General features: G+C 37.4%; 1 protein-coding gene across 1 annotated transcript in view; it reads right to left on the reverse strand.

Annotated features, from left to right (window-relative positions):
* The window catches only part of LOC139738294 (uncharacterized), a 150763-nt gene that overhangs the window by 26949 nt on the left and 97776 nt on the right, over positions 1-26038 (reverse strand). The window contains exons 13-18 of the mRNA XM_071648935.1: positions 11851-12042; positions 7776-7911; positions 5785-6019; positions 4339-4392; positions 1823-2123; positions 319-485 (exon numbers count right to left, since the gene is read on the reverse strand). Coding sequence (XP_071505036.1) covers positions 319-485; positions 1823-2123; positions 4339-4392; positions 5785-6019; positions 7776-7911; positions 11851-12042 — 1085 coding nt within the window. The remainder of the gene's footprint in view (positions 1-318; positions 486-1822; positions 2124-4338; positions 4393-5784; positions 6020-7775; positions 7912-11850; positions 12043-26038) is intronic.

Consider the following 26038-nt stretch of genomic DNA (forward strand, 5'->3'; position numbering starts at 1 on the left):
AGATAGATAGGTAGATAGATAGATAGATAGATAGATAGGTAGATAGATAAATAGATTGGAAGATAGAGAGATAGATAAATAGGTAGATAGATAGAAAGTAGATAGATAAATTGATAGGAAGATAGGTAGACAGGTAGGTAGATAGATAGATAGATAAGATAGATTGGTATATAGATAGATAGATACGAGTAGTAGATATGTAGATAGACGGGTAAGTAGGCAGGCAGAGAGAGAGAGAGAGAGAGAGAGAGAGATGGGAGAGATGGGAGAGATGGAGAGACCATTAAATGTCCTTGAAACATACTGCAGAGTACACACCTTCTGACTTTGATTTCTTGGTCTCCACTTCAGGCAGTTCTACTCTCTCCTCTGTATACTCTGAGACAATGTTGGGCCTGGATTTCATGGCCCTAAGCGGGTTGGTTGTGGGCCTGGTCCTTCTTGCTGGTCTTAATGATCGCCGATGTGCTGCCACCATGCCCAGGCTGTGTGGAATATGACAGTAAAAGGTAGCATGTACGAGGAAAGAGAGTTCAAAGTATTTGTGACCCTGCACCTCAAAACAAACAAAAAGTCGCCAGACATGAATTTTTAGTTAAGACCATATTCTGAAAAAGCAGACCTTAAGCTTTAAAATGATGTATAACTCAAATCAAATGGACTCTCCTAACCTATCTAAATATTGGAAAGAAAGCACAAACTCAGGAAAAGTGTGAACTGAGAAAAGGGGCTCTGAAGTACAGTGTCTATTCAAGCGCTTAATCTTTACCAAACCTTGCTGGCTTTGCAATGAATGGGACAAAAAACAGGAAGTAAACCACCAGAGTAACAACAATGAAGGGATTATCAGATTAAACTGAAATTAGGCATGCCTCATTAACACATTCTGTCCATAATTAATGCCAACTTTCAAAGCAGTAGCACTGTCCTTTCAAAAGTTATAAGAGTTGAAAGTGAGGAGCGTGGACAAGGTTTTGCAGAAATGAAAAAGGGATTCTAAAGACACACCTAATCACACTATTCTACCAAAAATGTTCGAGATAAACTGCTAAAAAAACACACTTTCCTGCCCGTTTTGTGATACCAAATTTTAGCATGATGTAAACAAAGACCCGCTCTTTCAGAAAATATGAAAAAGTGAAGTTCGGCTAGGTTGACCCCTTTCACTTATTTTCAGTCTTCGCGCAAAATCAGTGCGTGCGACTTTATGTTCGTTTTGAGGTGCACGGTCACATTTATACTATCTACTTCTTTTTTATGTTGAATGTTTTGATGTGACAATTCATATTGTTATTTCCCCAGATTTAATTTATTTGATTGTACAGCCATGCACAAAATATTATTGCACAGGGCTGCACAAAAAAAAAAAAAAAAAAAAAAATAGTGCCTCGGGTGACACTGTGGCAGAGGAACACACACAAAAACCCAAATAATTGCAAATAATCATTTAAAAAGAACAAAAACAAAACAAAACAAAACAAAAAACCTCATTCACTTCTTATCCCTGAATCATAGTTCTGCGACAATTTCGAGGGTGGTTGAATTCAGGATCAGGAATATGCCTGGTGCCCTGTAACTTTTTTTTTAGTGTGTGTGTATGTTGGAGGGGGTGCAATGGGGGTCAAGGGTATACTACCAATGATAAGCTTACGGGTCAATGATACCTCAGCTTCTACAGAATGTAAATCTCAACAAATACATCACTTTATAGGGTGCATTTTTTTTTTTTTTTTTTTTGCACAATGATGTTATGTACAAATTCCCACCAAGCCAAACTGTTGCTGGACCTCAGCCTCTGAAAGGTCTCTCTTAAAAGTCTCACCTTGACCCTGTTCCTTCCGTCAGTGCATCGAAGTCAGACACATTCACTTTCAGGGTCTCCTTCGTCTTCTCCGTCTTCTTCACCGACTTCGGTTGCGAGGTCGTCGGTGTCGAAGTCACAGTCACCGACTCCTCAGTGTACGTGGAGGAACTCGCAAAGAAATTGGTGAATCCCTCATCGTCTGGCTTCATCACCCTCACTGTCGTCTTGACGACGCGGTAGTCTGGCTCCGAGTCCTCTGACTCCGTGGTAGTTGTTGTTAACCCACTCCCTGTCGTGTCAGTCCCATTCTCGTGTTTCGCTGGAGGGAAACATTGTTGATTTAGATATATTAGTGGCAAGTATCACACATGCCACTCCAACATCATGATTTCTGAGGAAATCAATATGGTATATCAAAGGACAAGTTCACCTTCATAGACATGTGGGTTGAGTGTATGCAGTAATATTAGTAGAACACATCAGTGAGAGTTTGAGCAAAATCGGACAATCCGTTAAAAAGTTATGAATTTTTGAAGTTTCTGCTCAGTCATGGCTGGATGAAAAGACTACTATAGCTTGTGATGTCACATGAGTACTACGATATAAAGAAAGAATAAAGAAAATTCAACATATTTCCATTTTTCTCGCTTAACAAAAGAACACTCGACTTCTCTCTTTCAGAAGGCAGGGGGAATAATATTACCCTTAACATACGTCAGTAGCAAGTCGAAGAAATATGCACTTTATTCAAAAAGTAAAGTTTTGTGAAATTCTCTTTTTATTTTCCTTATATAGTTGTACGCATGTGACATCATACACTGTAGTAGTCTTCTCTTCCAGCAGTGACTGCACAGATACTTAAAATATTCGTAACTTTTGAACGGATTGTCCAATTTTCCTCAAACTTTCACAGATGTGTTCTACTAATATTGCTGCATTCTCTCAATCCTTTTGTGTATGAAGGTGGACTTGTCCTTTAAGCTTAATATGTATTACAGAGACTCCAACCCCAAGCACCTTCTGATCTGGAGATTCTCCCGCCTGAAACCCCTAGCAAACGGGAGGCTCCAAGTTTATGTGTGCGAAGCGCGAAGTTCCTAGGGTTATAGATGCTCTCTGGTGCTATCTAAGGCTTATTTTTGCAACATACGATAGCAATAAGTAAGAAATCCTTTCCAACGGGAGACATTGAGCCAGGGCGGGAGAAATTAAATCTCAAACGGGAGAACGGGAGATTTTGAAAAAATGGGTTTTCGGCGGGAGATCTCCCGTCGAAAACGGGAGAGTTGGAGTCTCTGGTATCAATACAGGCAACATGGGAAACAAAGCACATTCAAAAGTACAATTGTGTAGTTAGCCTTAAAACAAATCTCTCGTGAATGATTTTGTTATCAAATATCAACACATGTTGTAGAGAGATTAGATAAGAAATAGTCATGAAGACAGTACAGGAATATGACATTTAAGTGTATTTTGTCATATTATAATAATATGTGACCGTGCACCTCAAAACGAACATAAAGTCGCACATACTGATTTTGCGTGAGGACTGAAAATAAGTGAAATGGGTCAACCTAGCCGAACTTGACTTTTTCATATTTTCTGAAAGAGCGGGTCTTCTTTTACATTATGCTACAATTTGGTATCATAAAAGGGGCAGAAAAGTGTGTTTTTTTAGCCGTTTATCTCGAACATTTTTGGTAGAATAGTGTGATTAGGTGTGTCTTTAGAATCCCTTTTTCATTTCTGAAAAACCTTGTCCACACTCTTCACTTTCAACTCTAATAACTTTTGAAAGGATATTGCTAATGCTTTGAAAGTTGGCCTTAATTATGGACAGAATGTGTTAATGAGGCATGCTTAATTTCAGTTTAATCTGATAATCCCTTCATTGTTGTTACTCTGGTGGTTTACTTCCTGTTTTTTGTCCCATTCATCGCAAAGCCAGCAAGGTTTGGTAAAGATTAAGCGCTTGAATAGACACTGTACTTCAGAACCTCTTTTCTCAGTTCACACTTTTCCTGAGTTTGTGCTTCTTTCCAATATTTAGATAGGTTAGGAGAATCCATTTGATGTGAGTTATACATCATTTTAAAGCTTAAAGTCGGCTCTTTCAGAATATGGTCTTAACTAAAAATTCATGTCTGGCGACTTTGAGTTTGTTTTGAGGTGCAGGGTCACATATGAGAATTTTCGGTATTCTATTGAGATGTTAAATGATGATGCAATGATCAAAATTACAAATTTCAGATTTTAATGTACAAATGGCATTCACATAGTTTCATGCTAAACATTATGACTGAGATGACATGGCCATTTATTAACAAATTTACAATTCCATTTCATTCCATTTTAGATTTGGTTGACAAGACAAAGCTAGAAGCACATACAGCACAAATTGAAGACACTAATCCCACACAGCAAAAATATTGTCGAGCAGTGAGAAAAGATCAAGAGGGGAAAAAAAGGAAAAGAAAGCATGAGATTAGATAGTTCTTGTCCATTAACTGTCTTGGCTTGGCCGAAAAACTCACATGACGGGTCGTCACTCTTCAAGCTGCCGTCACTGTCTGTTCTCTTGATGGTAACTACGAGGGAGAGGTGGCAGAACATTTGTCGGACGGACGAAGGTTAGCAGGCAACATCAATCACTACCTACAAGTCCAAATTAGTCAAACATGCCTTGCACAACAACGTGTGCTATGTGTCAGTTTGCTGTTTGAGAATGACCTGTTACTGAGTACATGCGACTCCCATTACTGCAAAGTCCTCAGAACTGTAAGTTTTCTTTCATCATATCAAAATTTTGCCATAGCCGAACAAATAAAGTATTTAAACATATATGTATAATATTTTTTTTTTACTTTGTTGTGACAAAGTTTTGCTACAACCGTATTCCATTACAATGGGATGCACAGTAGGAGATAGTACTACCAAACACTGTCAAAATTTTATGAAATCCTGTTAAAATCAAAACTTGATAGCATTGCCACATATTATAATCTAGTATGTGCCCTTCTTCTAAATCAGAATGATCAATAACTTGTCATTTGAAAATGCATTAGCATTACTCTCAAAACACCAAATTCTGTCTACCTTTCAAATACAGTGTTGTGAAAACAAATTACAGAAATATGATAATATTTTGAGCAGATGTTACCTTAACCAACCAATTACTAATGTAAAGAACCACACACACAGAAATCCACTTGCTTTCTTTCTGACTCTGCACATTCTTTTCAAGTCAAAGTTCATTCTTCACAAAGCAATTCTGCAATTTTCAGGCACACACTTTGGTATCACATGCAGCACAAATTTGTTATCAGTTACCAGTAGAAAAAAAATATATATATACCAAAGAAAATGAAGCAATTCACATTTTAACAGAGAGAGAGATGTCAGTAATTAATAATCAAGATAAAAAAAAGTATACAAGAAATAGACTGGCTTGGATAACATGTTTTAATCCAGGAATTACATCTCGTTATGAATTTTTCACAAGTGCATACCGGTATGTCATTTCATTAGATGACAGGTTCGAGTCCCACTGGTTCCTTTTTCCCCATCATGTTAGTTAATTTACAGATCTGCAGTTGCGATCTTAACAAATTTAATTTGTAGAGGGAGACAAATTGAAGAAACTCACACCTAAACCTTCACCCCTCTGAATGATATCCTTCTTTCATGTCATTTCATGTGGTACATTTCTTTCCAACTGTAAATCATTGTTCCATCTCATTTATTTCTGCCTTTCTTCCTTTCTATGTCATGACTTTCTATAGAATAAGTTGGAAGTACACATTGCATATTAAGCATCTGCAAAATTAACTGTGCACTTGCACTTTTCTACAAGTCTATCAATAGATATCAAATCATTCCTCTTTTCTAAACTGCACAAAATGGACTTAAAATTTCTGAAGTTGAGACCATGCTCATACAAAAAATGTGAACACAGATCACACAAGGAAGACTTGACTCACTTCGGAATGAACCTGCTCGTGGCTTGCGGTTGCTGCCGGAGCGCCGGAGGTGCGTCTGCGGCTTGGTCTCCGCCTCGTCTGCTGTTACCTTGCCGGCCTGCTTCAGCTTGCCCGTCACCGTGAAGCGGTCGACGTCCTTCTCCTCGACGCGTTTCTTCCACGTCGTCTCGTTTTCCTGGAGGAGCTGTAGCCTCTGTGAGATGCTGGACTGGCTGCCAAGGATGTCATCATCTTCCTGTGGTGGAAAAAAAAAGAATTTTGCAGGTGTGCATATTTGTTTTATAAAATGATTTCATCCTCCTACAGTACTGTGGAAGAAGCATTATACAAGGGTGCATATTTGTTTTATTGAACTGAAAAGATCACTATATCCTGGGGAAGCTGAAGTCTCTGTGAGATGCTGGATTGGTTACCAAGGATGACATCATCCTCCTGTGATGGAAGAAGCATTATATACAGGAGTATGCAGGAGTGTATTTATTTTATAAAAAGATGGCATCCTCCTATGGTGGAAGAAGCATTATACAGGGGTGCACATTTGTTTTATTGAACTGACAAGTTCACTAGATCCTGAGGGAGCTGAAGTCTCTGTGAGATGCTGGACTGGCTGCCAAGGATGTCATTATCTTCCTGCAATGGAAGAAGCATTATACAGGAGTGCATCATTTGTTTTATAAAATGATGTCATCCTCCTATGGTAGAAGCAGCATTATACAGGGGTGCATATTTGTTTTATGAAACTGACAAAATCACTAGATCCAGGGAAAGCTAGCTGAAGCCTCTGTGAGATGCTGGACTGGCTGCCAAGGATGTCATTATCTTCCTGCGATGGAAGAAGCATTATACAGGAGTACATCATTTGTTTTATAAAATGATGTTATCCTCCTATGGTGGAAGAAGCATTATACAGGGGTGCATATTTGTTTCATGAAACTGACAAAATCACTAGATCCAGGGAAAGCTAGCTGAAGCCTCTGTGAGATGCTGGACTGGCTGCCAAGGATGTCATTATCTTCCTGCGATGGAAGAAGCATTATACAGGAGTGCATCATTTGTTTTATAAAATGATGTCATCCTCCTATGGTGGAAGAAGCATTATACAGGGGTGCATATTTGTTTCATGAAACTGACAAAATCACTAGATCCTGGGAAAGCTACAATTGTAGCTGAAGCCTCTGTGAGATGCTGGACTGGCTGCCAAGGATCACATTATCTTCTTGTGTTGGAAGGAATGTTTAATCATGTAGGAGAGCATTTCTTTTATACCCAGTGAAGATTAGTCCAGAGTATTCTCTGGCTGGGGTATATGGAACATGTGTATTACAGGAAAATCAGTCTGTCATGAACAGGTTTAATACTGCAACTGGTTACTGGCACTGTTGTCTTGTGGGAAGTTGAAAGTGACAAAACACTGCAGAAACAGAATCTTGAATACTCTGTGGGTGCTGGTATATGTCAATACCATCTACAAAGCTTTGTTCCAAGACAGGTGCAAAAGTGACCCCATTTCTAACTTCTGGATAATTAGTATATATATATATATATATATATATATATATATATATATATATATATATATATATATACATATATATATATATATTAATATAGTTGAATATGCCAATAAGACAGATTGATGCAGCAGTCTTGTGGGGTAGAGATCATGTTAATAGTTGGTGTGACAGTTTATGATAAGTGATTTTTATTTACTGCATAAAAAGTTATGTAGTTCAAGAAAAACAAAACACCCCCCCCCCCCCAAAAAAAAAAAAAATAAATACTACGCCTTCCTACCCATTTTAGTCACAGCTGAGAGGGAATTACCTAATTCTCTCTTCAAGCATCTGCCCAATGGTAAAACCACAACCGTTGCACTTCAATGATAATACAAACACTAAACATTCATTCAGTTTCTCTGGGTTTTTTTTTTCCATCTCTTTCCCCCATTCTTGAGTCACCGATGCAATGAACCTGGAAAGGAATCCCCTTACCTCATTATTCTTCTGGAATTTGCTGTTGTGGTTGAGCTGGTTAAGTCGTTCTTTCAGGCCTGACTTGGGCGAATCTTCATATTTGCTTATTCTCTTTTTCCAGTCTTCCTCACCACTTTTCTTCAGAGCAAATAACCTGCCACAAAAGAAATGATATGAAAAGAAAAGATACACAGCTGAGTGACATGAATACTGCAAGGTAAGACAGCACTTTATAGTAGATCTCTAACAATTACTAGAGCACGCAAACAATAACTGCATTGGGGAAAAAGAATCAAACTGATGATTGCAAGATGTAACCCTTGGTGTATGTGCAAAAGGTCACAGCATGGTTTTAGATCATACTGGGTCTACATCATACTCTCTTAATGGGAAAAATTAAAATGTATTTGGACTTTGATTCATTAATCCCCAAATGTTCAGGTTCCTATATTTAAAAAAGATCATGATCTGACGTAAATATTCATTCATCATATAACCAAAACCAATCTAAACATCTTTATCAATGTGGGAACTTAAAGGGATGGTATAGTAGTGATGGAGATGAGGATTGGGCTTTAAACATTTTGTGGGATACCAAGAAACTGCTTATAAAATGATACAGAGCATACCATTCCAAGAGGAATTCAAAGTTTATTAGAAAAAAAAATTGGTTTTGGAATGGCGGAGACATCCAAAAACAAAGTAAAACAAAGCGATCCTAATAAAAGGTGGATCCCACCTTTTATTAGGATTGCTCTATTCAGGATACCTCAGCCATTTTTTATATTTTCTCCAAATAAACATTAAATCCCTCTTGGAATTACACGCACTTTCATATTTCATACAAGGTTTCTCATTATCTCACAAAAAAAAAAAAAAAAATGTTAGAAACCTGAAGTTAGGTCTCAACCAAAACTATACGATCCCTTTAAATCACAGACCTGCCCAACATAACACTGGAACCCACTGCATTTCCTGATTCTGTTGCTGATGACTTACCAGGCCTATGCAGCGAGAATATCTGCTTCCTCTCTAAAAAAATGATTACTAATGAGGCATTCCAAGTGGAAAGGAGATTAAAGGAAGACTTAGCATGCCTTCCAGACTTTCTGTTTAATCTCTTGCTAATTCCCTGTGACTAATGCAAGGAATTGAAAGCAGTAAACTGGAAATGACAGACCAACAAAATAGTCATTCATAAATACAGTAAACATACTCACAAGTAATGACTTGTGAGTGTGTGTGCACACACACATGTGTGTTCTGACCTCGCTATGACCTCAGTGGTCAGTGGGGATATACACAGACAACACAGAGACACACAGGTCCTCACAATGGTTTGTTTGTTCCAAGAATTGATGGAAGCAAGAAACCACAAAAGTGCAGTCTGCACATGATGTTGAATAAGTACAACAAAAAATTACCTACAGGCTAATATCACTCCATCTAATACCAACAAGACAAACCCCCTGTTCAGACGCAAGCCAGTTTATACCAGAACTCGATCAGTAAAGATCAAAATGACGTATAAAGAATCACTGTATAGCCAACAGACCATTCAGACACTCATCTTGACCGTTCTGAAAAATGCCGTACATACAATGTATATATTATTGTGCAGTTTCTCACTGCACATGCTGTTATGGACATGAGTGACAGGTATAGGGTCACCTTTCATGCCACTCCCATTAAGCCCTGCCCAGTTATACCATTCTACGGTTGCCATACGTTCAGACGCATAATGGACATTATAAAATGCTGATTCATTATCGAATTCCAGTTCGAAACAATGCTCTCAGGGTGTTATACAGACATATAAATTCAATGTATAGCTACAATGTATACCGTTTTGGTACAGCTATACCGTTCTAGTATAATTTTTTTTTGCGTCTGAACACCCTGATTATTACTACTCAATGACTGTGAATACATGCATTCAACAGAACCATGGCCAATGCCAGCTTCTGTGCTTGATAGGAATTTTATTGTACCAGCAAAAGACAATTGGAGTTTCTGATAACTGCAACTGTCATGGTCAGAGGTGGAACAGATAGAATAGCATTAACTCTTAAAAGCATTAAAAATCAGAAGTAATCACAACAAAGACATGAATATTATACAAGTTTACGGTAACTTACTCTGAGTGAAAAACATGATTCTTAGAAGAAAAAAAAATGCATGTTCAGATATCTTTCTATCTACAAGGTTGTACCTATCAGTCTATTGCTGCTATACATGAAATACAATGTCAGTATTTTCGCTGCTATAAAAATACTCTCCTGAACATTGAAAATCTACATGCTATAATAGCAGTAGTGACCATAAAAGGCAACACATAACCCTCCAAAAAAGAAATGCAATATGAAAGCAAAAAGAGTACGAACAAAATCACTAAAGCAATCATACACAACAAAATGTGTTTTTGTACAAAATGAAATAAATGATAATATATATTTGATTCCAAATAACCATTCAAACACAAGCACACACCCTCCACACACTGGTAATATTTTCAATAAAATTTCTTAAACTCTTTTTGCACAAAGGAGAAAATCCCCTTTTGGCCTCATTAACTTGAGGGTGCAATGCATGAACAGGACCAATTATGCATGACTTTGGGATGTTGCCAGGTAGGCCCTACTCTGACAAGAAGTGAACACACCTTCAATTGTGATATCACAGAGTTTATCAAATTATGTTGGTAATGGTATGCTTGCACACCTCACTATCTTGAATCAACTGAATCCCTTCGTGCAAAAAACAAAGAATTGGTAGCTAGGTGTAATTACATTGGAGAGACATTACCAATTTTTGCACTGGACACATTGAAATACAATGTAAAGATAGTCCATGATCATAGCCCATATAATTATCTTGCATTTTCCAGCCCAATTTTAGTATTATTGGGATACAACAAGAAAGAAAGGGGAGAAAAAAGTAACAGTTTTAATTGCATTTTGAATGAATAAGATGACAATTTTGCAGGAAAAGGAAATGCAGCATATGGTACAAACAAACAAGATAATCCCATACACAGGGGACTACTTGTAAGAGATATATACAGAATCCACTTCACTACTTCTTATCTGATACTGAATGTTACAAAACATTCAGGACTCCCCTCAACTCTTAACTCTTAATTCATTGAGGACAGTTACCAGTACTCTGGCAGGTGTCTATGGGAAATGCATGTTGCAGCAAAATCAGTCCATCCTCAACGGGTCAATGCGCTTTCTATGCTGCCTGGCACTCATGTACCTTTGAGTACCTTCCTCTACCGATAGGCATAGATGTGTGAAAACTAATATTCAATCAATAGAGATCACCTAATTCCCTAATCCCTACTGTTAATATGTCGTTACACCTATAAGTGGACGTGCTAATCTACCAATAAGGTCAAGTTTGGACGAATGACTGAATGCTATGTAATGACAAAGCTTGGCTAAAATTAGCTACAATGTAAGTACCTGGGCAGGTAAAGGGTTAATGTACAAATAGTGAATGGTCACAAGTGCGATGGTACAAATTTCACACGAGGGAAAGATAGAGCCGCTCTATTCAACGAGGCAAAGCTGAGTTTGATAGTGCACGGTCCTCATCTTTCACCTTGTGCGAAATCTTGTTCCATTGCACAACTAGTATAAACCATACACTATTTGTTTTATACAACACCTTGGACGTCAACAGATGTGGTCCACACAGATTTTTGAATAATAGAACAGAAATGGCAACCATTTTCCATAAAAGACGAATGAGTAGCACAGTCACAGTTACCTTAATCTATTGAAAAATTTATTGTTTACAGAATGAGTGACAAAATTGCACATGGCAAAGGTTTGTTTATTGGACATCAGAGCCATGCAATGGAACAAAAACTAAAAGTTGATCTGGAGTTTACCAAGGGAGTCAATGGATATTGGTGATGTCAGCCATGCAATATCCATTTTTGCTCAAACAAAACTGCACAGCTGACAGCAACAGCATGCAATGATACTTTTATCTTCATGTCACGTGATGAGCAATGGACCAATCAGATAGCTACATGTGTTGTATACCATCTGCTGTTATGCAAGCACAGAGAGAGAGTTGATACCTGTCTTGGATGGATGCTGCCGTCTTGACCGGCTCCATCATCAGTCGCACCTGGGCCAGCTCGTCCGGTGTCACTGGCTGGGTCTTGAAGCGGTCCGGATCCTGGGCTCGCAGGGATCGCGACGACGGCTGCCTCTTTGGCGTTGAAAATGATGGCTCATCGACAGCAATACTGACCGGCTGGGTCTTGTTTCTGTTGAATGAGGAAATGAAAATAGGATTCCACATTAATTCATTTCAATACTGCACCAATGCATTGTTGAGGTCAATGTTAATGTACAATCGAAAGCCACTCAAATGTAGCTATATACACGTCAAGTACACAGATAAATTGCTGTTGTTATTTTGTGGCCTCCTGTAAACTTTAACAGAAATTTTCTAATCGAATGAAACACATCGATGTGCACACTTTGTGGAATTCATTGCAGCTGCAACAATGGATTTCAACTGATATGAAGTGAAACTTTGACGAGGTCAATCAAAAAATGAAATATCGACCAAAGAATAAAAACAAATATATCAGATAAGCAGGGGAGTAAAACAATATCAATCATACAGACATATGATCATGACACAAGTTCACACACATGTACTGCTAAGAGTCAAACATTGCTCATCAGCTGCTAGGATATGCTTGGGTAATAATGTTGTTATTTTTGCTACCAAATGCAGGAAATGTTACCTGCACTGGTGGCAAAAAACTGTAACAGACTGAATGGTTTCTTTCCACTGAACAAGGAGCTAGGTTTTTGCAGGACTGGATTTCAGATCTGTCCGTCTGTTGTCCTGAGTTTGACCCTTACAGAACAGCCGATCTCAGCAAAGACATGACAAAAATGATTATGTTGAAGATTTGACTTTTCCCTCTCTCCCTCCCCTGGCCTCCTCCCCCCCCCCCCCCCCCAATTCCCATCCCTATTTAAAAGTGAGAAAATCTGATTTATCAGAGCTGCTAATAGTGCAGACATCCCTTTACAGGGGGATTATCACTTCTACCAGAGGTGTTACAGATACAACCAAGGGTGAAAGGAAGCCACTAACACTGGCCAGCTATAATGGGGCACCAAGAGAACTTGTGCCACAAACTTGAATTCACAAATGTGATTCAGGTACGTGAAACCCTAATACCTGTAAGCAGGCAATTATAAATACACCTGTCCGCTGTGTGAACAGATCATTAAACCCAGGCCAAACCATAGTAAACAGAACAGAATAGAACAAAATAAAACAAAGCAAAACAAAGCAAAAAAACCCAAAAAAAACAATACAATACAATATAAAACATTACAAAACAAAACAAAACAAACAACAAAAACAAGAGAACTAAGGCAAAACAAGGCGAAAGAAAACAAACCAAAATGGACACATTTTGATGTCATTGAATGACAAAAACAGTGAAAACATGTGAACACAGATGAGCAAACTAAAGATGTTCCATCATGTTGGTACTGGATTACTCGCAGCATATTGGCACAAACCATCAACTGTTTGGCTCGTTTTTGCTGGTGTGAATGGTATAAAAGGTGGTTGTTGTTGTGGTTGATCTTATGAGTACATGACTTAAACTGTCAACAGACAAATGTATCTGTGGTTGTAAACAGGAAAGGCAGAGAATAGATATTGGCCATTTTTAATTTAATTCCTCATTAGACTATCTCGAAACTGACAAGCAAAGATGTAAGTAGAGCCTTTGTGTCTTTGCTTGCAGTTAAAAACGCATTCATACCGCACAACCCAGCTTTTCTACAATCGGGAAACTCAAAGGTTTATGATCACCTAGTCACCATATTACAAACCTATACGAGAAAAGAGGAAGTTTATTTCAAGTATTGATGGGATATCAAATTCATCACAGATGCGTCAAATGCGACAAACCGCAATTAATGAAAACCTCAACCACTAGAGCCTACATCTTTGAATAACGTAAGTGAAGCATTGCGGAGTACAAAGACTATCTGAGCACAAAGCAAACACAATCACTGTATCTGTCTAGCTTGCGACATCACGTCTCTTTTGGAGACTGCACAAATATCTAACAAGCAAACTCCAGGGCAGCCACTTCCTTAATAACAGTGCCATAAATACACACTTAGCTACAGAAATTAGTTAATGTCTGGTATAAGTGCGCATCATGAACGATAGGGTAACTTTTAACGTGCCAGTGAGCAAGACAGGTGAAAAGTTATGACTTCAGACAAATCCTCCTATTCCTTAAGTCTGATTGAGTTAACATTATCATTCATTTGTTCTGTGTGAGGGTGCATGAGTGCTTGTATTCTTTTTACATTACCATTACACCAAACATTTGTCTTGCAACCACAAATATGTAAAAATAGCTTCACAAATTGTGCAGGTAACCGCAACTAAAAGTGAAAGATTTGAAACTTCAATGAGACAAACTTTTTTACAAGCTCTTTCATCTTCATTTAGAAAACTCACTTTCAAATTTGAGCACTTTCTCTGAAGGTGATCATGAGTTCAAACACTGAACATGCAATGCTGGATTTCAATTCAGAGGAAAATTGAGAGAAAAGATGACATTAAACTGCCAAGTCAAGAGTCAATCTTTATATTGGTGCCCAAATTCTAAATGGGGTTAGAGACCGTAAATCATAACTTTGTTCAGGATTGAATTTCAAAGCATAGTGTGTGGCATGCTTTGCAATAGAAGAATTACCCTTTGTGGCTGGGCATTGTGAAATGTTTAGGTGTAATCGGCAGGTTTCTTTGGTTACAGCAGACAAGAAAAATTGTGATACCTTATCAGAAAAGTTCCAGCTTCTTGTCAATCTCTGTATCATTAACCACAAGATGTTTGCTTACTATTGTCTTGGTCTCTCCACATCCCCCCCCCCATCAAACACATACGCCTTTGGCATGGCTTTATTCTTTGAAAGAGCCGACACTCAGAAGTGTCATTCACCAGTTGTCGTAAATGTCCTGTGGGTGCTCTTGGGTGCTGCGGTAATAAGTCACAGCGTCACATGGCTTGCCATTTTGAAATGATGCACATCAACCAGACATGATCTTGCTCCAGTGAACTTTCATAGTTCAAGAATAAAACAACACTAAAGACAAAACAAAACAAAACACAGACACACACACACACACACACACACACACACACACACACAGGGAGAAAGGAAAAGACAAAGTGAAGAGAGGATGGCAGGATAAAGCACCTTTTTAAAGCCTTTGAAAATTTTTCAGACTGCTCATTAGCACATTGTTAGCCGTTTCCTTTATTCATCTCTACACGTGTAGGTTTCCATGACTTTGTTTTATTTTTGTTTGATTTACTTAGATTGTTTCTTTATTTGAATAAAGGCATACAATGTATATTGAAAGACCTTAATCTGCATTAGAAGCAATATCATGTCACTACCAACACCTTGGTCACTCATCTGCATTTGTGAAGAAAGAGATTACTATGCACAGGCCTATACCATTACAAATGTTCAGGCCTTTGTCAAACTTTCCTTTGAAAAGGAAATAGGCCTATGGATTGTGTACAACAAGTAGGCCTATACATTTTGATGTGTAGAATTCTGTCGAAACATTCTGCTAGACATTGAGTGGAGTCATACATTGGGGAAAAGAGTCATCTATTTGATATGCAAGAACAACAAAAAGTTTGGCTTTTTGGATGTTTAATCTACTGGGGGGGGGGGGGCATTGAAGGGATTCACTAAGGTTGATTGATTTTGTGGAATTTGATTGATGAGAACACCTGGGGGTGATGTCAGTTGATTGGATTTTGAGTAAATTGTTGGTACCTGTATCTATTGTTATTACTGTCTCCACTTCATTGGAAGTCAACCACCTGAAAGTTACGGTTAGTTTCCGAGTTTCCAAAGTACCACAGCTGCCCAATGTTTTTTTTTTTTTTAATTGAATGATGGTATGTGAGTGGGGAGGTGGAAGAGGGCAGAAAAAAAGTGATAATGAATGATGAATATGACACAAATGCACTACATAAACAAAGAACCAAACATATCTCCCAGAATACCAATAACAGACATTCCTGAACAATCATTTCAACCTGGAAATATGGAATTGATTCAATTGCAAGTGTCAAATAAGGCCTGTATATCCGCGATGACCCATGCACTATTCAACTATACCCTGATCACTGATGTTGGATCAATATTTGATTATGTACTTGGTCATATTTTTACCATAATTCTAAACACAAGATTACTGTACATTGCTACAAATTGCAGAATACAAGTCTTAAATCCCTACTTCTCATCACTTTGAGGACAACTGCATGAAATATGCATGCAATAATTGTGAAGACTATTTGATACACTAGAGATATCACATACCATGTACATGTACATACAGTGTAGCACATTTGTACATGAAAAACTGAGTGAAGATGACTTCATTCTTGATTAATCTCTTCTCTGTCCAATTCACATGATCATTCAGCTATTCTTTTGCCCAATATTACTATGAAAGTGATTTTACATATGAATTACACTTTCAAATCATATCACACACAACATTAGGCCTACTGGGTATGGCTGGGCTGTCAAAGTACAAATCTGGGCTAAAGAGGCCCAATCCCCTCCCTGCCCCACAACCAAGATTAGATTAACCAATTGGCACCTGCCATCTCAAGAGAACGAATGAACGAAAGAACAAATGAACGAATGAGCGGATGAAAAGGAAGGTCGAGAGCGAAAGGATGACACCATGGCAAAGTGCACTGAACTGGAGCTGAGCGCTCACCATCCCCTCACACCTCACACACCTCCGGCCCAGATCCTAGTAGGAAAAGAACCGGAATGAAGTCCCCGGGAAGATTGAAAGACGAGCAAATTGAAATGCCAAGCTTTATGAAAACGGTCAATCTTGACTGGCTGAGACGGCTCCGTACACAGATGCAGCGAGTCGGAAGATGGAAATAGAGATCGAGAACAAGTTTTAGAATGCTCAAGGAGAAAGGATGTTGAAGGAGATTGTATGTTGAATGAGAATCCATGTTGATGGGGAATGTACCAAAGACCAAGGGGGAGGGGGGAGGGGACAATTTTGTATATACACAGTGAAACAAAAGAATTTGAGCAGTGAAAGTTTTTTTTTTTTTTTTTTTTTTTTTTTGGGGGGGGGGGATGCACTCTTGGTGAAGGGAAAGTTATAGCTTTGTCTTTTCACATTCCCCTGCATATGTATGTTCATTCTCTTGCTTTCAATCTCTATAATACAAGTGCAAAAACACACACTGGACAGGGTTCATGTGGAAAAACTGTTATAATTATAATGTCAAATCATCATCAAGATTTGTCAAAAAATATCTCTGACTGCTTCAATGATGTCTTCAAATATAAGAATATATATATATATATATATATATATATATATATATATATACATATATAATGCAAAATCTGTGTAAACTCCTATAATAATTGCACACATCTAATAAGAACTAAACATCATTACAAGCCTACTTCACTTAATTTCTTTTGTTAGTTTTTTAGACTCCAATTACATAGTCATTTATGCTTTATTATCATCATTATCCCCTTAAAAACAAACAAAAATAAACACACACACACAAAACCAAAAACAAACAGAGGAACTCTACTCCTCTACTTGGCAACTGGACTTGGCAACTGATACACATAGCCGGACTAGACTATGCAGTACTCTTGTTTTATTCACACACTAATCACAATGATGAGTCTCGCACATTGCTCAATATAAAGACTTCTGACAAAGTACCTAGTAATTAAGCTATCTTTTTTTTCTCTCTTTCTATTCTTTTTTTTTAGGGGTGTGGATAATTGATAAGGCCTACTATCCACACCTTTTCTGGAAGCTTTACGTGTATTTACCATTTCATACATAGCTACTTCCAGTAGCACCAATTTCATCCCCCAATCCTTACACGAGAACCAAAACTTGTCTGGTAGAATTCAATATCGCAGCTCGAGGAGGAGAAAACACACATGAGAATTTCAATAAAAGACAATCTAGGAGATGGGACTAGGTGGGGCTTTGGACGGAATGAAAGAGCAGAATAACAGAATAACAAAGGTCATGTAATACTGATATCACTGCATATTGGGTGCTTGAACTTTTGCATTTTATTGAGTGATACTGAGGAAAGACAAGAGACGTGATTGATGCCAAAGGGCATTTTCTCCAACTATTTCACTATTTCCCTCTGCAAAGAATATACAACAAAGCAGAAAACAAACAAACAAATGTTGTCTATAAACACTCCCCTGATACCAATTTTCTTTCCCATGGTAGTAGGGTGAGTACAGCTGGGCGACTCCTGTTTTAACAAAGTCTTCAGGACTGACAGTTTTCTTTTATTATATCAAAATTTTGTTATAGCCAAACATATAATGTATGCAAAGCTGATAGATAATAATTTTGGGACCTGAATTGTTAATTCTTTGGAATGAGATTTTGTTATCACGGTGTTTGTTATACTGGGAGTGCACTGTGTAATCAATATGTGATGCATCCCAAATGTTTAAAATTAGCCTGCCATTGAATAATTCTATCAATAGACTGTCAAGCTGAACATAAAATTATCAAACGCTGAATTTACTGGTTTTTATCACAGCTACTGTCCATGCTACAGATAATGCAGAGCAAGAGCTACAGAAAGCTAGCAATAATTGTGACTGCCTCCTACTGCCAATCACACAGACATTGATTGATTAATAGACCATTTACTTATGGTTTCACTTTCAAATTAGAACTGACTATTGTCACTTTCCCAAGTCCAAGTCCAACTTGGCCAAGTATTGGTAGGTCCTATTCAGTATTTCAAATACTAACATGCTTAACTATCTCCAGCATTTCCTAATGGAAACCAGATTACAGGCTTAAATTCTGCAGATATTTTACAGTATGGAGTCTGATTAGAATACTCATAATTCTTTCCAAGAACAAAAAATCTTGACTTATGATACATCTTTTATTGTTTCCACTGGAGTCTTGGGTCCAATGAAATCTTTTCTCTGTATGTAGCAGTCTTTAGGCCTAATTGATTTTGCTTTTTGTACTGTAAGATGTGATTCTGGCTTACAATGAGTAGGCCTACATCATTAACAGCCACCCTTCAATTTGGAGGAAAAGTGACGATGCTCCACAATATATTACGTCTCTACAATCCACAAAGAAGCAATAGAAAAAAAAAGTTGACAAAAATGATGAAAAAATTTGCAGTGGGGGGGGGGGGGGGGGATATGGACAGAAGACAAAAAAGAGGAAAACTGAATAGTCTGTTTCAATGTTCTTGACCTAGCCATGACCTCAAAATTTAGGAAGATCTACAGGGAATTTACTGTGATGCTGCCCAACTCTGGGTCAGAAGTTGGGGTTAGTTTTTCTCTACAAACAGACAGGCAGCCTGTATACTGAAAATTACTTCATGTGTACAGTAAAAACATTTCCGCAGATTGACCTGTTTATCTCTCTGATACACACAAGAGTTTTTAGTGCTGATGCCAGCTTTTACATGGTATAATTTCTATAAAGCAGAGCCTATTGAAGCATATGATGTTGTTGTTGTTGTTAGTACAGACTGTGACCACACAAAGTGTTAGGCAACCCCACCAAATAACACAACATTCTAATTTCATTTTGCTATGATCCTGTGGAAAGAACAGCATGCAAAAGAGAGAAGGTAAGGTTTTGTTGAAAGACAATTTACAATCCAAAAGTTCTAAGACTCTAAGAAGCTGGTGGAACTATATGCCATTACCTTCTCTTTAGAATACAAATGTAATTCTCCATATATCTTCTCTTGTGTTTCATCATATATTGCATTTGATTCAATGCAGAACAGTAGGATATAAATCCTACATCAAGCAATCCAATGAATTACATATTTTTTATCCAGTTGAGCAGAATTTTTGTAAAAAATGAAAGGGTTATGTAGTGGTGACTATGGAAGAGGCAAGTTCATAGGAATGAATACACATTAGGGATTAAAGGTACTGTTTACCATTGGGAGCAGTGATTTTAAAAAAAAATGTTCAAGATATCACATTTGATGCATTTGTGTAGGTCAGTTGTATCACAAAACATCCTACCATGTAGAAATTTTGCAAGAAAGCCAAAAATAGGAGGAGATATCACTATTTTTCTCACTAAACCATAACTGTAGACGGTTTAGTCTGGAAACATTTTCATTATAACTATTGTTCACATTTTGTATCTAACAATACTTAACACTGATTACATTTGTTCAAATTTTTACATTGGTTGTTTCTATCCCTAACTCACACTTTACAACTATTTTAGAGCACTAATGTTGGGTTTTTGTTTCATCTGCAAATGGTAAATTAGGCCTTTAAGTGGGGTGATGAATTCTGCTTCCGGAAGGTGAGGTGAGAATCTTATAACAACTTGGATGGGTGTAAGATGGGGACAGCTGTATCCCCCTCCCCCTCTCCACCCTGTGAAAGTTGTCTCAAGGAAGAAGAAAAAGAGAAGAAGGTGTATCTGCATCCACTTGCACAGCTTCTGGGACCGAGGGAGTGATGATTAAACGGCCCTTCAGGGTTGACAGGCATTAGGGTTTGCGAACCTTTCTGGCAGAAAGTGTGAAGATGGAACATGAGGGACAGGTTTCATCACTTCACGGAATGATGAGCAACCAGTGCAGACCGGATAAAAACACTTTCACATCTACATTTCAACATAATTATGTACTGTATAATACTCCCTCTGTCATGATCCACAGTTTTATTATTTGCTGCTGTGAGGAATATATTGCTCTCTATCACCACTTGGGAGATTTATATAGACACTAGATATGAAGGTTAATTCATGTATTCTCGATCCCGAGGACATACTGTAAATCATTTGTAATCAAACTATCATTGAATCATATGTATCTGTAACAGGAAATACATATTGAAAACTGAAATAAACAAGCATGTGACAAAGAGAAAGGTAGTTAAAATTAAATGGCAGCTATGGAACTTTATGATACCATTCTAATGAATCATCAATTCATAGAGAGGCCCTACATACAAATGATCACTTGTTTATGACTATATTGATATGAATGAAGATTAAAGTTTCACTGTTTTGTTACAACAAGCTGGTAGAAATAATGTCATTTTGTTCTACTAACTTCTGTTCATGACAACTTACACATCATGTTTTAACCAATTGTAACAAACCTAACTTCTCATGATAACATAATATTGCTACACATATATTTCCTCTCATCTGGTATTTTGATACATGTGTGGAATATTACCAATATTGTTTAATGTTGATAATGGTGGTAACAACAGATACAGTAACAGTACATGTAATACGCCTATACTGTAATGAAATATAATAATGATAATGTTGATGATGATAATCATTACTATCATCATCATCATCATCATCATCATCATTATCATCATCAACATCATCATTGTGACTGATAAATACTAAGAAGAAGAAAAAAAAAGGAAGAACTAATAGTATGAAGAATGATGATATAAGGTTATAATGATAATACTTAATTTGTAACTTCACTAAAATACACACCAGCTCCCACACAACTCAGACTGCATGGAACCTGCATGGCTACCCGGAGCCCTGGTGAGTCCCTTGTTTTAGCCTTGGGGGCCCCCAGAGCAGAGTGAGCAGGCAGCTCGCCTGGGACATTAGATACCATCATGGCCAATTGAGAGGGGGAAATATCATAACTTTCAAGGTTCGTCCAGGTGTCATATCTACCCATGGCAGACAAGCCTGCATGCTGTGGCCTGGCCTTGGAGTGTGTGTTTGTTTGTGTGTGTGTGTGTGTGTGTGTGGGGGGGGGGGGGGTGGTGGGTGGGTGGATGTATACTGTATAGCCTAATCTCAATGCTTTAAGAGAGAAGAATGCCACATCTTTTGTTGATTTAATATTACAGGTAAATCACAATGGGACAACATTGCTTGTTTTTAATCATGCATTAAAAAGGTTAAATCCCCTAATCACTTATGATTTTTATAAGAATTATTATTGATATTACTCTTATTAGTATCAATATCATAATTATCATCATTACCATTACTAGTATTATAATCATCAGCATTGCCATAATCATCATAATCATCATTACTTCTCATGTATTCCCCATGATAGGTCAAATGACAGGGCTGAGCATAATAGTCTAACATTTTCTCCTGACACCAAAACCATCCTTCCTCAGGGTCCCACTTGAAAAAAAAAAGTAAAAACTTTTAGCGCTTATTTATGAGCTTTGCATATTACTTTTCACACACACAGACATAAGCCTGTATATAAAATTATACAATGACAAGAAAATCTGATACTGTTTCAAAAAAGACAGAGGTATTTGTTGACATGATGTTGACAAGATGATCGACACCAAGTGATCTGGGAAGAGACATAGGTCCAGGGGTGCTGTTACACTAAACTGCATCCCTGGTACCAGCACATGTTTATAAACATGACACAGACTGAGCCCTTTGTAGATGATCACCTTACCCTCGCACTGCTACAAAACAGCTGGTAGGACAAGGAAGTAAGCACAAACAAACAGATAAACAAACACAAAACAGTCCAAAAGTAAAAGAGAGCAAGGTTAAAAAGAGCTGTATGATTTTATCCATTTTCAATTGCAACATTTTTTTCCCTATCCGTTGTGAAAGAACATTCCCTTCCATGATGTTCATTCACTTCACACTTCTACCTGAAAGAGAAATGCACACATAACACATATACTGCATAAGGCCTATAACACAACAGAGATACACACATGAAAACATCATCCTGTCGTACGAAAAGAAGAGTCAAAATTAGATTAAACGTGATTAGATAAATGACCATAATTCTTTCATCATGCCACACCTATTGGGTGCATCACATTTCTTTTCTGATTACTATACAATGCCTTTTCAAACTGTCATGGTTTAAACCAGGTTTAGTTCATAACTCTAGGCCAGTGATATATGAATTTGCAATATGAACCACTCAGTCACTATATCAGAAATATAGAAAACGTATAGACAGCCTGGTTGCTGGTACTATAAATCTTGTCTAAGCATGGCTCCAATAGAGGTGTTTAGTGTTGTAGTCATGTTTTCAGATGTTTGAATAAAAAAAGACTGTATTATATATGAAAGACTGTAATTCAAACTACCTCCACATATATAGGATGAATGAATAAAGGGACTCTAGGAGTTAAAGCATGATATGTGGTGAGCTGTGATTGTATTACTGAGGAAATCTGTTGAAATACATATAGGCCTACAATGTATCAATCATCATATATACTGAGTCATGCCTAAAAGTTCCAGGAAGTGCAGTTACAATGTACATGTATACTCAAGATTTAAGTTCAAGAGTGGCCTCATCACCAAGCATGTGTTCTGCTATAAGACAGAAAACTTCTGCAAAATAATTAAATGAGCTTGTTGACTGACAAGGCTGACAATAGAAAAGATCAAATACAGCTGAGTTGGTATTTCCACATTTCTTATTCACTGTCGTGCACAATGCTGAATCTAGCTGGAATAGATCAAACCTACATGTCTAACTGTTTAGGAAATGCTTTAAGTTTCTACATGCCTTCCTGCTAATTAAATTCACGCTGGATGCTCTTGACTACAGTTTATACTTTGGATGTAAACATGTCTAAATGAGCAGTTTTATTCAAAAGGTTTTTCTTTCTTTCTTTCTTTTTGAAAAGTTTGTACTCATTTGTTAATCAACAATTCATACTTCCTCCCACTACAGTTGTGGGAGCTCTTTAAGCTTGGTCTCTCAACCATGTAACTCTTAGAAGCTCATGGTTATTAAATTAGTGAATAGAAACAACAAGCACAATTGAAACATAAAAATGATCAAGCAATATTTGCAACATCATTTTTACCTTTGTGACAATTGTATGATTCTTTCCTCTTTTATAATTAAAGGACAAAAAAAGGTTGAGGAACTCTCTCAATAAAACTCCAATTCCAGTCTTTGGGGAAAAAAAAATCATTTTACACTAATGATGATATCAAGTTTTCTTAGAAAGCACAAACTAACAGCTATCATCATCACAGAACTCAAACATCATAGAATCAATGAAGGGGGGTTGCAGCTTATGTTGTCATGCTTTTATATATTCTCCTAATAAGAGAAATCCTTTGAACTTCATATGAAAAAAAAAACAAACATTTTTTTAAATCAAAAATAAAAACAAAATGCTTGTGCAATCACATGAGTGGAATGATGAATGGAATTATGCACCACATTTTACTTGATTTGACTCTTTGACTCATGAAATGGATTCAAATAACAACAGAATTCCTTTTTCTAACCGGTCATCTCAAAGAATTAGTAAGTCTTCACAGAGTCAGTGACAGTACTGATTTTCTTACATTTGTTCTTGGACAATTACCGGGGTAGTTAACAGCCAGGCTTGGGACTAACTGTCTCCTTTTGCAAAATAAAAGACAAAAATGTGGCCATCTAGACACGGATGAATTTCAGTGTTCTGCATGTCACATTGACAACCTCCCCTTCAGAAAGAGAAGATGGAGAAATAAAAGCAAAGACAGAGGAAAATGTCACATGTTCCTCTGACGCTTTGTGTCCCGATTTAGAAGTTTGAAAGTTTTCTCACAGAAGTCATGCCTTTGAATCACTGAATGCAGGATCACAGCCACATCAGCCCATAAAACTCTGATCGCCCGCGGACAGCATCTGCCCAGTGTAAACATTCCCACCAACTTTTTCCATGATATTTTCCATGGTCTGATGATACTGCATCCCTCACCCCTCTGGGTGGTTGATCTTGATTTACGTTTTTATCTGTTGGCTAAAGGTTAGAAGAAGAGGTCAAAATGGCAATAATCCCTGAAATAAAAGAAAGAAGATCCTTCATTTCTGAATAAAACAAAACAAATCACAGCAAGACAGAAGGCTACAATGTGTGTAGATGCTAGAGAAATATGTTTAATAATGTCAAAATCCTGCTTTCTCATAGAAGCTGCTGTCTTCAACTATTGATGATTCTCATCATAAAAAAAGCTGAAATATTTTTGGAACTCTATCTCTCTACAATCGATACTACTATGTAACAAGATGATATAAATATTCTGATGTTTAAGACCTTGCAGTTTTATACACTTTTTTTTTCAGAACCTACAATTGAGTGCCAGTAGATGATATTCCAATCTCTGTGAGCAAAGTATATTGAACAAACTTTAAAGGGATGGTACAGTATTGGTGGAGATGAGAATTGGGCTTTTAACTTTTTGCGAGATACGAAGAAAACACTTATGATATAGTACAGAGCATACCATTTTAAGAGGAATTCAAAGTCTATTTGATGAAAATCGGGCTTGGAATGACTGAAATATCCAAAAGCAAAGTAAATTAAAGCGATCGCAATAAAGTGTGGGTCCCACACTTTAGTAGAATTGCTCTGTTTTGGATATCTCAGCCATTTCAAAACCAATTTTCATCAAATAAACGTTGAATTCCTCATAGAATTACATGCTCTTTCATATTTCATAAGAGCTTTCTCATTATCTCACCGAAAAATGTTAGAAACCTGAAATTAGGTCTCAACCAAAACTGTACGATCCCTTTAAATGAGTCACACTGCATTGAAATGTGAGGCCCAGAAATTTTGTATCACAGTAGAGACATTCGGAATCTCATGTACGTACACGTGTATTTCTATATCATGCATTTATATGTATGTCCTTTACATTTGTAATATTTTTCCCTTCGGTTACTATTAAAAGTTGTGAGGGTACATCATGATAATTCCAGCTGCATATTGAAGCAATTGTTTCCAACAATGTATCTATTGCTTGATAACCTAGATACTTGATTAATGGCATATGGGTCACCAGGAGCTCTGTGAAGTAGTCTTCCCAATACAATACTCTGATCTCTACAATCTAATAGGTAGTCATCCACTTGGTATGGATATTTGTAGCCATAAATCTTGTCATACCTGAGAGCTGGGTTCAAACTCAGGACAGGATTGGCTAAATGCAGTCATCAATCTGGAATGCTCCTCTCCATTCACACAAATACCAGCATGTTGCTTGAGTCAATGCACTTTTGATGACATCACCAAGCGAAGAGATGACATCATTAATTTATGTCACATGCCCTTTAGTGATATGTCACAGATTTGCGATGTAAGGATTGCACTGTAAATTGAGTAATCATAACATGATTCAACAAATTCTAT

Source organism: Diadema antillarum, unplaced genomic scaffold, assembly GCF_040938485.1.
Source record: "Diadema antillarum isolate AM-2024a unplaced genomic scaffold, OU_Dant_1.0 seq00000733_RagTag, whole genome shotgun sequence".
NCBI classification, from domain to species: domain Eukaryota; kingdom Metazoa; phylum Echinodermata; class Echinoidea; order Diadematoida; family Diadematidae; genus Diadema; species Diadema antillarum.